At 40.8% G+C, this 13,979-nt stretch overlaps 1 protein-coding gene across 4 annotated transcripts in view; it reads right to left on the reverse strand.

Moving 5' to 3' along the window:
• Positions 1 to 13,979, reverse strand: part of PAX3 (paired box 3) — a 101,110-nt gene that overhangs the window by 19,096 nt on the left and 68,035 nt on the right. For 2 of the 4 annotated variants that reach the window (XM_050964074.1, XM_050964073.1), the window contains exon 5: positions 11,635 to 11,840. In XM_050964074.1, the coding sequence (XP_050820031.1) occupies positions 11,635 to 11,840 (206 nt within the window). The remainder of the gene's footprint in view (positions 1 to 11,634; positions 11,841 to 13,979) is intronic. The other 2 variants (XM_050964075.1, XM_050964076.1) reach the window with 1 other exon arrangement.

Consider the following 13,979-nt stretch of genomic DNA (forward strand, 5'->3'; position numbering starts at 1 on the left):
CTTAACAAAAATCACACCATCACACGCAAACACACTGGAAACTCTTTCCTTTTCATTCACAGTGCAGTTCAAACAGCATCAATACATCATGTCAGAAAAGTAGTATGTTTCCCATTCTTTTGACTTAACTTATGTGAAAGTCCCTATATAATGAATTACTTCCTCAGATCTAGGAGAGCCTATAATGCCTTTGCATTCTTTCCTTACTCCTCTGCTATGAGCATGATAATTATCACCAAATGTTAACTTTGTCCATTTTGCACCATAACATCTGGTAGAACCAAAACACCAGCTACTCAGCTATTTTACATTTTGATTATACAGTGTAACTAGCCCTCACAAGTAATAGCAGGCAAAGGATCAATGCAGGAACTGATCAATGGGAGAGCAGACCCTAAGCACTGAGCATTGTAGTGTGACATGTAGAATAGTCACTACCACCATGAATTGTTTGTGCAAGCAAAAGTGATGCACAATCAGGCTGCCATATAACATACATCCAAAGCATATGTTAATACCCCTATGCAGTTTTGACCCCTAATAGGAAATATGATCTATTATTTAATATTTGAATTATAGTAGCACACACAGGCCCTAACAAGGGCATCACCGTGCTAGATGCAATGCAAACACATATAAAAACACAGGATAAACTTTTCAAAGTACACACAGGCCCTAACAAGGGCAACACTGTGCTAGATGCAATGCAAACACATATAAAAACACAGGATAAACTTTTCAAAGTACCTAAGTGACTTGGAAGCAGCGGGACTTAGGTACTTAGACTCAGATCCTAAAAGCTATTTGGATACCTAACTTCCACTGGTTTCAATAGGAGTTAGGCAGCTAAATACTTTTGAGGATCCAAGCTTTAGAGGCTTAATTTCTATTGACTTTCAATGAGACTTAGGCTCCTAATTGCTCATTTTTGAACATGGGACTCAGGTACTTTTGAAAAGTTTCTACAGTCTTCGACAGAAGAACTGACAATTGAATATATTTGAAGAGTGTTAAAAAAAAACACAGAGGGAGAGGATTTCTTTAAGTCTTCCTAGGTACAGAGGATGACATCGAAGCTGATACTCAGTAATATTTTCCTGATAATGAATTATAACAGAATGAGGAATAGTCTCCTAAAGGAAATATTGGAGGCTCTCTCAATGGAGACACTTTTAAAAGTAGACTGGAGAAGTCACTCAGGTATGTGCTAAAGGGAAGAATTCTGCACGGGCAAAGAATGGACTAGATTACCTAATAGACCTTTTCTATCTCTAATTTATAATATTTACGTCTTGCCTTTTGTTATCATATTTTGTTTAAGCAGTTTGTAATGGATCGAGCCAATGTTCTATTTCCTAGATTTTGACTGAGTATTCCTTAAAAGATGCAGTTATTCACTTGGGATCACATTAATGTAATTAGCCTTGACATTTCAACAGTCTTATCATAAACAGAGAGTTTTCTATGTGCTTTTAAGGCAGTAAGATCTTTCAACCAAATGGGCAAAATATTTGAAAAGTGAATTTTGCAAGAGACTAGTGGATATTTTGCACTAAATGCAGCCTGGAAGATATATCAAAGTCAAAAGACTGATGTATTGTTAATGACATTTCTAACTTAAGCCAAAGAATTTGTTCCCTTTGCTTCACAGTGTTTTTCTTTATTTTACGTTAGAGATTTTTTTTTCTTTAAGTGTTTGTGTTAAGTTAGTGCTGCAAAAGGCACTGCATTGACAGTGACAGCTCTGGAGTCAGGAGTTCTCTAAGGCCTGGTCTACACGGGGTGGGGGGGGGAAAAGGGGGCACGGGGAAATGGATCTAAGTTACCCAATTTCAGCTACGTGAATAACGTAGTTGAAGTCAATGCACTTAGATCTACTCACCGTAGTGTCTCCACTGCAGTGAGTTGACTGCTGCCGCTCCCCTGTAGACTCTGCCTGTGCCTCTTGCAGCGATGGAGTACAAGAGTCGATGGGAGAGCGCTCAGGGGTCAATTTATCGCGTCTACACTAGACTCCTGATAAATTGACCCCCGCTGGATCGATCTGGCAGGTAGTATAGACGTATCCTTAGAGTCTAGTCCTCCATTCCTCCCTCAATCAAAATGTCTCAAAGAAAACAAGGGCCTTATCCAAAGCCCATAGAAATCAGTCTTTCCATTGTGTAAGTAGACTTTGGATCAGACCCTAAGAGCTTACTCTGAGCAAGGAGTTGACAATCAGGTCCTGTGTATCCCTGGAATAGATACACCATGGATAGGTCAGCTTTCTCACAATGCCCCACCAATCTGCCTCCATCCTGTTCCAGCTCCTCTGAACGTCAGAGGGCAATTCAGGTTCCATGCCTATTCAGACCATGGCCTTTCTGTTGATTCTGCCAAGAGGGGCCCCCATTATGGTGGTGGGTTTTGTGATACGGACAGTTTTCCACTGGACTGACAACATCAGAGACATTTCACAAAACAGTTAAGCTGAGATTTCCAGAGAGGTATTGTGTGCCCAACTTCCATTGAAATTCAAGGCACCTAACTCCCTTAAATTTATTTGAAAATCCCAGATTTAGTCTTTTTGTTTAATAACTTCTAAAACACTATAGTTGAATATTCTCAGAAAATATTTCAATTTACTTGTTTTTTAACATATATTTACCAATTTAAATGCCCCAAATTCAAGCCCTTAGCAGCAGAAAACTGGAAAACAGGATCACAGAATTATTTCCTTTCTTCACCACCATACTTAAACACTGAACCTTTTTTTTTGGCCAGTATAGATCTATAGTTAGATAATTTACCAAGATAAATTCTTGCCTCTCTCCAGAAAAATGTCTGTAATCATGTGGATATTTTCTACCAAACTGTACAAAGTATTTTCTTTCTTTTCTTCTCTACATGATGTAAAATTGATGTGCCTCAAAACAGATTCTGTTACTTATAGCAAAGCAGGATTAACAACAGAGATGTGCCAAAAGGTGGTCAGTGTCCCTGAATCTATACCTTACACTAGCCATCTTCTATCCCAGAGGGGTAGGCTGAGTAGTTTTGACTACTCACTCAATCTACTTTAGGGGAATGCAGCTTCAGTAAAGTCTTGACTCTTGACACAGCTCATCCTTTCATATCATTTTTCAGTGACTGCCTCGCTCATGAGTTCAGTTTGTTACTTAAAAAAGAAAGAGACGCTATTAAATCCACTGGATTGGATTTTAAATTTTCAATTTTAAAAGCTCACTAAAACCTAACAAAAGCGATGGCAACATCTTTGTCACTCTCTATTGCCTGCCTTTCCTCTCCCCATCCCATCCTTGCAGAAAAGCACAAAAGAAAGAAAAAAAATACATGTAACTAAATATCTATGAAAAGGATATCCATTTTTAAAAAAAATGACTTGAGACTTCTAGGCTTAGAAGAGTTTTTCCACTTGCAGCTGAGCTGATTAGTCTGTTACATAGCATTGCTCCATAAATAAGGCAGTAGCAAGCTCACCATTGTAAATTGGATTTTGAAATATGCCATCTGCACATTAATTTTTTTCTTTTTTCTTTTTTTTTTTTTTTTAAAGAATCAATCTGAATTTTCACACACATGATTTTTTCCCCTGTAAAGTTTGAAACAAAACAAACAGGGGGTTTGGGAGAGAAGAGACAACATAAAAATAGATGTTTTCACTTTGTGAATTTTTTTCTTATTTATTTTTTCTTTAGCATATCACAACTAAAATTGAGATGTTAGTCTAGAAATTTCATATCTGGTGTAATCTGTTGCCTTTGATTAATTACAGGGAAGTTATGAATGGAAATTATTTACTTATTAAGAACCAGAATTTGCCAACATTATTCATGCTTAGTAATACTTTGTGAGTAGTTCTATCACTTTCAATTGGATTAGTCAGAGAGTAAGGTACTAGTTAATATGAGTATAGGTGGCAGAATGTGGTGCTAATTCAGAGGCATACACAGACTGCAGATGGTCTGCTTGGGGGCAACTGTAGGGGCATAGGCACATGGGGGTCCAAGGGCAGTCTGTGGAGGAGAAAGCCACATGGAGATAGAGAATAATCTAAGGAAGAGCAGGTTCCACCCCTGCAAGCTCTGCCAACGGTTTGTGAGGCACTCCTCTTACAAAGCAACTTTTAAATACTTTTATTAAAAAGAAAAACTAAGGAAATTCCCAGGCAAAAAACTTGGTGGAGGTGGAAATAATGCTTCCCATATCAAATCACTTACTTAAGGAATAATGTCATAGGAAGTGTGGTTCCATTGTAACAATTCCACTATATTAGCATCCACTGAATGAATGAAAGCTGAGAAATTCCCATCCTCAAACAGCACACATCTGCATTACATCACTGACTTCAAAATGGAGAGTTGACCTAACTGGACTTCCCTATTCTTGTTGATGGGCTGATTGTACATTACTGAGGCATGAATACAAAGTGCCCCCTCCCTTACATGGTTACAGCGATAGGCGCTGACTCTGTGAGTGCTCCACAGCTGGAACACCCACGGAAAAAAATAGTGGGTGCTCAGCACCCACCGTCGGACCCCACCAATCAGCTCCTCCCCCCCACAGTGCCTCCTGCCTGCTGCGATCAGCTGTTTAGCAGCATGCAGGAGGCACTGGGGGGATGGGGTGGAGTGAGGGCAGGGCATGCTCAGAGATGGGGGTGGAACAGGGTGGGAAGAGGCAGGTCAGGGTGGGGCCTTGGGGGAAGGGTGGTGTGGGTGCGGGGCCTGGGCAGAGCCAGGATCAAGTACCTCTGGAGAAATGGGCTGGCGCCTGTGACTAAAACTAACTTCTGCCACATAGAGTCACAGAAATGTAGAGCAGGATGGTCATCAAGTCCAGCCTGCTGTGCTTAGACAGGACCAAGTAAAGCTAGACCATCCCTGACACGTTTGTCCAACCCGTTCTTAAAAACTTCCAATGATGGGGACTCCACAACCTCTCTCAGAAGCCTATTCCAGAGCTTAACTACCCTTATAGACAGAAAGTTTCTCCTAATATCTAACTTAAATCTTCCTTGCTGCAGATTAAGCCCATTACTTCCTGTCCTACCTTCCATGGTCATGGAGAACAATTGATTGCAGTCCTCTTTATAACAGCCCTTAACATATTGGAAGACTTACCAGCTCATCCTTCAGCATTCTTTTCTCAAGAATAATGCCCAGATTTTTTTAGCTTTTCCTCATCAGTCAGATTTTCTAAACTTTTTATCAATTGTTGTTGTTGTCCTCCAGACTCTCTACATTTTACCCATGTTTTTCCAGTCCTCCAGCTGAGGCCTCGCTATTGTTGACATACAACACCTCTGTTAATACACTCCAGAATGACATTAGCCTTTTTGCAACTGCATCGCATTGACTCATATTAATTTGCAATCCCCTATAATCTCCAACTGCTTTTCAGCAATGTTACCACCTGGTCCATTATTTCCCATTTTGTAGTTATTCATTTCAGTTTTGCTTCTTTAGTACACACTTTGAACTTGTCTTTATTGAATTTTGTCTTCTTGAATTCAGGCCAGTTCTCCAGTTTGTCAAGATCTTTTTGAATTGTAATCCTGTCCTCCAAAATGCTGGCAACCCCTCCAATCTTGGTGTCTTTCTCACATTTTATAAGTATGCTCTCCACTGCATTATCCATTATTATTAATGATAATATTGGATAGATCCAGGACTGACCCTTGTGGGATCCTACCAGATATGGCCTCCCAGTTTGACAGCAAACCACAGATAACTACTCTTTGAGTACGGTCTTTCAACCAGCTGTTCACCCACCCTATAGTAATTTCATCTAGGCCACATTCCCCTAGTTTGAATGAAACTGTAATGAAACTGTCATGTGGGACTGTCAAAAGGCTTATTACAGTCAAGGTATATCACATCTACTGCTTTTCCCCTCACCACTAGGCCAGCAACCTTGTCCAAAAAAAAGAGGGGGTGGGAATTAGGTTGGTTTGTCATAATTTGTTCCTGACAAATCCATGCTGCTTATACCTAATAACTCTATTATCCTTTAGGTGCTCACATATTGATTGTTTAATTGGTTCGAGTATCTTTCCAAGGATGAAAGTTAGTCTCAGTGGTCTATTATTCCTTGGGCCATCTTCAAGGCCATACACAATCACGTGGAAAGGACAGGATTTCACATCCCTTCACCAAAATTTATCACATTAGGGATAATCCCCCACTCTGCAAATATATGGCTTTTCAAATGTAAAGTAAGTGTCATACTGCAAAACTGTTAAAGAAGATACAAAGCTGTCATATCTTACAATGCTATAACCTCTGTAAAGGCTAGCAAAGAAATTAGATAGATTACATTCCTAGGGCACAGAATCTTAGGGAATGTACATCTCAAAAGCCATGTTCTTCAGAGTTCCTCAAGTATACAGATAATTCATAGCTTGGCTGGAGTGATTTAAGTTGTTTGCAACAGGCTGTGAATGTCTTAGAGCCTTATCAAGATATTGGGTCTGATTCATGGTTATGATCTGGCCCCTTTGTACCTCTCACTGTAGCAAGCGTGCTGGTGACGGAAGGAGGTGTGCAGGGGGCAGAGAAGTGGAACACCTCTCTATTACACCAATCTTCCACTGGTGTAAAGTCCTTGAGGACCTAGCAATGGTGACAAAGTTAAAGCAACCCTTTAGTTGCTCTGATATCCTGGCCATGCCAGCACAGAATCAAGGAGAAGAAACTGGTCCCCTTCCTCTTCCCTGCACCAAGCAGAGCTTGGACACTGGGCAAAAATCAAGCCCCACATTTACAAGTCCTTAATTAAAGGGCTTGTCTACACTGGAGATATTTTCTAACCGGGAGGTGGTCTTCAAACTGATTCAGTAAAAATGGGTCAGGACACCTCAAACTGGATCTACACTACATTTCTAATCAGTTTTTAAATCAGTTTAGCAGACTGTTTTTCGAAACCTGCCAGAAAATGTCCCCAGTGTAGGCATGCCCAAATGTCTTACAAGTAATATGCCATGATGAGTGCATAGGTTGGAAAAAGAGAGCAAAGTTATGATTCTTTGGGTGACCATGCATCTTATTTTCTAATGCACAGGGGAGGCTTTTAAACACAGTCTTAACTTTGCATTTTCAAGCTTTCTAGCATCTGAGATTTTGGATTCAGTTATTATGTTCTGTTAGGGCTAGATGCTGCCTAGATCGTGTGTGTCCTGATTAAGGGCCAGACAGAATTGCAGCCCCTGGATGCAGAGGAGTAAAGGAACTGCTTTGTCCGGACTCTTTCTGGAGTAGAGGCAGAATCAGGATTGGTTTTGCCAGATATTTCAAAGTGTATAAAGACTAGTAACTGACACACAACAGTATCTGCTGTTACAGTAGCCGGGAGGGGGCGGGGGCGGGGAATGACACAGCTATTGATAATGATCATTTTTCTAGGCTTCTATCGTATTGTTCTCTTTAACCTCTGAGGATAGGATAAGAAGCAAGGGGCTGAAATTGCAACAAGGGCAATTTAGGTTAGACATTAGGAAAAAATTCCTAACTATCAGGGTAGTTAAGCACTGGAATAAATTGCCTAATGAGGTTGTGGAATCTCCATCATTGTCTAACCTGCTCTTAAAAATCTCCAAACAGCTGTCAGGGGTCGTCCTGCCTCAGTGCAGAGGACTGGACTAGATGACCTCTTGAGGTCCCTTCCAGTCTTATGAGTCTATGATTGTTACCCACCAAAAAAACAAAACAAAACATGTAAATCAATGAAAGATGATTAAGCAAAACTACGAATGCCATGTCATTATAGCCATCCACCTCCTCATCCTTAAATCACTTTGCAATTTTCCTTTTATGATTCTTCTTTTAGATCATGTCCTTCATACCTGTGTTTTATGCAATACTGTGTACAATCTCCAGCTAGTGCTGAACTACTTTGGCAGACTTCTAGTGTTCCAGGCAGATGGCGAAGACTAAGCAAGTACCCACAGACTGGCTATTTCAGATGAAGCTCCTCTTTAATCCAGAAAAGGCTTAGTTCTGGCATTTTAATCATTGATTAACTGGGATCTTTCCTTCCATGCTGGGTTAAGTCAAAGATCCATATGTTAGATGTACTAGGGAATTTGTGAGGCTGTAGATCATAGCATTGGTGAGAGTCCCAAGGGAACAGAGGAAGTCATAAGGAATGTAAGAAGTCACAGGGTTAAAGCCACATTAAGACAGCTGTTATGTTAATGAGAGTTCTGCTTTTCTTCTAACTGTGGGTCACTAATTAAGAAAAATATTAATAACTTTTTAATTGTTTTCACATTTGACATTAAAGTTAATGTACACTGGAACGCCATACCCAAGAAGCTATTCTTACTCCTAATAGACCTACTATAGAAGATCATAGCTGTTATATTTGTGCACAGCACATCTCATTGTCACTGCCGAGTTTAGTCTAGTGCAGTACAATTCCATTTAAGATGCTGTCATCTATTTTGTTAGCTTTTCACTCTCAGTAAAGGTAATAATGGAACTATGCCTCATTGAGTTTATCTTCTCAAAGAACTACGGTTCATCCACGCAATAGATTTGCTTTCCTAATTGTAACAGGATAGTTATGACAGCTTTGTGAACACTTCAGTAAGAAAGTCAAAAATGGACAAAATTCAAAATGGCTGGATCCGTGAGGAAGTATACACAGCAACAGAGCTGTGTTGCAATTGGCACTCTTATTTTGCAAGGGTTAGTGCAATATTTTTGGTTATTTGTTTCAATTTACAGGGATTTGGACCCCCCTCCCCACCCAGGTTCAACTTCAAAAGAACTCAAAACATCAAAGCAAAATTCAGCCAAAGCAACCAAATTTCATTTGTTTTCCTTCCTGAAATATGTGCAGACACACATTTTGCCTGAGTTCAACACTCAAAGTTAAGCTTACCCAAGACCACTCAAAATTAGCTCAAAATGGGGCACAAATCCTTTGAAATGAATCCCAACTGTTAGCAAATCTGATCCTTGTCTTCAGTTAGTAATGGAACTCCAAACCAAGCAAGTTTTGTATGATTTTGGGTTTGGTAGTGTGATAGACCCAGGCCAGCTGGGTACAGCAGAGTAGCCTTATTGGTAGTCAAAGGACCTCCCCTCAGCCTAAGGGGAGGATCCACAGGACCTGGATAATCAAGTAATTCTGGGGGACAATTAATGAAATAACAGGGACAGGAGTGTGGTCAAAGGCTAAACATAGGGAACCTAACAGGGACACCGAGCAGAGAACCCCAGACAGCGCCCACTGCTCCTTGAAGGCATCAAGGGAGCCAGCGGACGCCGCCCAGAGGAACTCTGCCGGGATGCGTGAACGGACTGAGGAGTGGAAATAGGCCCCACAGTCACAGGAAATCCCGTTGGCCAACCTCCTCTCCCTGGTTTTGTAGCTGGCCAGTTTGGCCAGAGCCAAGAAGAGTTGACAAGGAGGTCCCGCGCCTTTGTGGGGCCTCGGATGAAGAGTGCGTAAATGAACAGGTGAGGGAAAAAGTGCAACCAAAAACGTAATAATATATCTAAGAGGAGCCAGAATAGGGGCTGCAACCTGGCACAGTCCAGATAAACATATGCCAGGGTTTCCCTCACGCCGCAGAAGGGGCAGGTGTCCAGCATATGGGTGAACCGCGCCAAGTACACGCCCGTGCTCATGGCCCCGTGAAGGAGCTGCCAACTGATATCCCCGGTGGGCCTCGGAACCAGGGTGGAGGTACAGCAGAGTACTGAAGGGAGATATACTGGCCACTGGATAAGCAGTTTTCTGATCCCTGAGTGACCAGAGCAGGGGCTGCTCCAGGCTAATGAGAACACCTGACTCCAATTAACCTACTAAGAGTCAAGTGAGGCTGTTGAGCACCTGATTCTAATTAAGACCCCTCTGATGCTATAAAAGAGTTCACTCCAGTCAGGCCAAAGAGAGCCAGAGAGTCAGAGGAGAGGAAGTGCAGCTGAAGGGCTCGTTAATGAAGACACCCTCAAGTCATTGGTAAGGGAGCCCTAAGGTAAGGGTGAAGAAGGGAGAAGCAGGAGAGCTGTGGGGAAGTGACCCAGGGAAATGTAGCAACTCTGGCAGTGGAAGGTCAGCTGTCAACAGCTGCTACCATTAGGGTCCCTGGTCCGGATCCCAGAGTAGAGAGTGGGCCTGAGTTCCCCCCAACCCACCACTACAGAAACACCTCCTGGGAGGGGAAGATGGGCCCGTCAGGACAGGAGGCTAAACTGTTTTGGTAAGAGGCCGTAGGAGCAACAGAGACTGGGAGTTCTCTCACCAACCTCCTTGCTGGCTTATGATGAAAAGGGCTTAGTAGACTGTATCCCTGGCCCTAGAGAGAGAAGGACTACGTGGAGTGTTGCAGTGAGCCTCTGAAGCTAGCATAAACCGCCTGGAAGCGCAGGACCCACGGGGACAAGGCTGGAGCTCTGCCACAGCAGAAAGCAGTTCCCTTTGGCAACCATGAAGCAGAAAGTGTCTGATGCACTCTGAACCTAAACTCTTTGGGACGGTCAATTCCAGAATTGGCCAAATGGGGGGGTTGGAAACCCGTTTTATGCCTATTTATATAATCCCACTATTTTCTCCATCAGATTTTTAATTTGTTTACATTTACTCAGGGTACGTCTACACTACAGGATAAATTCGAATTAGCTTAAACCGATTTTAGAAAACAGATATTATAAAGTCGATTGTGCGCGTCCACACTAGGCACATTAATTCGGTGGTGTGCGTCCGTGGTCCGAGGCTAGCGTTGATTTCTGGAGCGGTGCACTGTGGGTAGCTACTGTAAAAGAATGAGGCCAATAATGTCGATTTGCGTCCACACTAACCCTAAATCGATATAGTAATATCGATTTTAGCGTTACTCCTCTCATTTTGCAGGAGTACAGAAATCGATTTAAAGAGCCCTTTAAATCGATATAAAGAGCAGTGTAGTGTGGACGGGTGCAGCGTTAAATCGATTTAACGCTGTTAAAATCGGTTTAACAGCGTAGTGTGGACCAGGCCTCAGATCCATATTATTTTGAAAATATATACGTCCAAGGATTTCTTAATTGAAGTGACAATGGGGATGAAAGGAGACACCATATACTTGAAAGCTCGTCAACTTCATAAGTTAAAGTGCAAGTAGTTTCAGGTAGTACACATCTGAGTCACCCTTTCAACTTTTGCGGTTTACAGTCAAATTTTCCTTATTTTTTTTTTAAATTCTCTTCCATGTTGCTGTCCAATACAAACCAGGAGAAACTAGCTAATTAATTATAGTGGGGAAAACAGAGAAATGGACTATATACAAAGTGTTGTCAAATGTGCAAATTAAACAAATTGGGAAAACAGATAATTTTTTTCTCTATTCTCTTTCCATTACATTCATTGTAAGTGTATCATGATCTGTAAACAACAAAAAACTCTCCTTCAAAGTTATCCACAGTTATGAAAATCGGAAAACCATTGTCCATTGGTAGGTGTAAAAAAAAAAAACAACAAACAACCCAACGACTGAGCTTATAAACAACCTGGCTTCTCATTTTTCCTTTTATCGCACATTACAGTTATGCAAGAACATAAACAAAATGACCGCTCAGTTTTCTAATAAACCTATGCAATGACAGAAAAGGAACTGCTTTTTTAGACAGCTTTTTAAACATGTACCTGAACCCGAGCCTCAGTAAGTTTGGCTCTTTGTGCAAGTTCTTCCCGAGTGTAAATATCAGGGTAGTGGGTCCTCTCAAAAGCTCTTTCCAGTTCTTCTAGTTGTTCTGCAGTAAAGGTTGTTCGACTACGACGCTGCTTTCTTTTTAAAGGTAAATCTGGTTCAGAATCTATGTCAGAGCCTTCATCAGATTGGGGTGCTGATGCTGGAAGAAAAATCAGGGAGCAATAAGGTTCTAGCTGACAAAACCAAAAGAAAAAGTAATCCATGATTATTTTTTTCCACTGGGGAATAAATAGCTTCATATATAAATCTTGATTCATTTGGTAAATTTGATTCTAGAATGGATACACTCTAATCTGAGAGCAGAAATAAATGCTACATTACAGTGTATTACTGGTACATTTGCTGAGATGAATGAATAATTCTCAACCAGTTGTTCAATGAATGTATCCTCTTTTCCTGGCCCTGGGATATCTGGAAGCAGATTATGATTTCCTTGAATGTATGTGTTATTCAAACATATTCAACGAATTTTTTACTCTATCAGATTATTGCAGGTATTTGAAATTCGATCTGTACTGCTTCATTTTCATTGGTCAGATAAGCCATACAGTCTTGATCCTTTCTCCTGATTGAGAAAACAAACAAGCACTTGCAGCTAATTTAAAATTTTGCCCCAATGAACACCCATAAGTGTGACTTTGAAATTCTTTTTTCATAGATGTGTCAGTAAAACCTGATTGCTCAAATTATTATGGAAATCGAATACAAAAAGGACATGAGCATATCTGAAGCAAATTCATTTTTAAATGTGATTAAATATTTGCATAACATCTTTTGCATTATTTGTCCAGTACTGCATGGTACTTCCACATCCATACAAGTATAATTCAACAGGATTATATTTTCATAATCATTTGCTACTTATCTATCTTGTGCCTTCCTGAAACTCTGCTAGTAGGTGTGGACAAGTGTTAATGCTCATATAAGATCTCATCTAGTATTGTGTAGGGAGCTTATATAGGAATATGAGCACTGAGCATATACTAAGAGCTGTAGTTTGTGTTTGACCTTATTCTACACTGTATTATCAATTATTACTCAGCTCGTTGATAAGGGCCAAGTTCTTCAGTGGAATTTTGCTCAGTTAAGGATGGCAGAAGTTGAACCATTGTTTTTATTAGCTGCATATCAGTTGCTGGCACAAAAAGTACAATTGCTTTTAGCAAAAATAAAAATACACATGAAGGGCCAGGTTCATGTCTGATTGATTAAATTGACCTGCATCTGGGATGAATTAGGTCAAAATAGTATAGGTGCTTTTCTGACACCAGAATGTGTGTCTAACAATTAAAACTCTGTCCTAAACAAAATAACCTTAACCCAACCCTCCCCCTTCAGTCTCTTCCTGGGATTCCACCATAGGAGACTACGTTCATGTTCCAGCTGGGACACCATAAATTTTCCACACTAACAGAGGCAGCCTGGGAGATGTGCTGAACGAGTGCATCCCATAGGTTCCCTCGATCTGCCCATGCTGGCTCTGCTAACCTTCTGGGCTGCACAGCCAATGCAAGATGCCCCTGTGGAACAGGGGTTACTGACAGATTGCATGACGGTGCTCCCCTACCTCAGCTGACTTTCCCCTACAAATGGCAAGAGCCTTGATTACATTGTGACATTTACAAACATTTTAGGTCATCAGCAAGGGCAAAGATTAAAGAAAATAATGTAAAGAGTACAGAGAAATCGGGATTTAAATTCTTATCAGATTCTTATAGAGACCAAAATACTCCAAATGTATTTCAAGAATTTGTCCTTGTAATTTCTATGCAGTAGATTAATCACATCTAGAAATGAATACAGTTAAGTGACTAACATAATGGCTCTATTGTTCTGTTTCTCATTGTTTTGTTTCTAGAAATAAGCCTAACCCAAAATGCTTGTTTAAACACTCCCAAAGTTTGGTTAGATTCAGATCAGATCCATACTTTGCAACTGGACTTTATTTTTATTATGTTTATTAAACAAACAAATCCCCCCGATCCAACTTCCCCCAGATATGAGGAAGCTCAGATATAGAAGTGATTTTGCAGCTCAAGCTCACCTCTCCTAGTTTCCTAGTCTCTATGGGGAGAAGATAGTAACATGGATGCTGGGAGAGCTCAGACATATGGTTCTGTGCAGTTGCTCTGCATCCCCATATCTATAAGGCCTATGAAGTGTATACTGTGCAGACTCAAAAATGTCTACAAATAGAGCAGAGAGACAAGCTGGGTGAGGTAATATCTTTTATTGGACCAACTTCTGTTAGTGAGAGAGACAAGCTTTCAAGCCACAG

Source organism: Gopherus flavomarginatus, chromosome 8, assembly GCF_025201925.1.
Source record: "Gopherus flavomarginatus isolate rGopFla2 chromosome 8, rGopFla2.mat.asm, whole genome shotgun sequence".
Taxonomy (NCBI): Eukaryota; Metazoa; Chordata; order Testudines; family Testudinidae; genus Gopherus; species Gopherus flavomarginatus.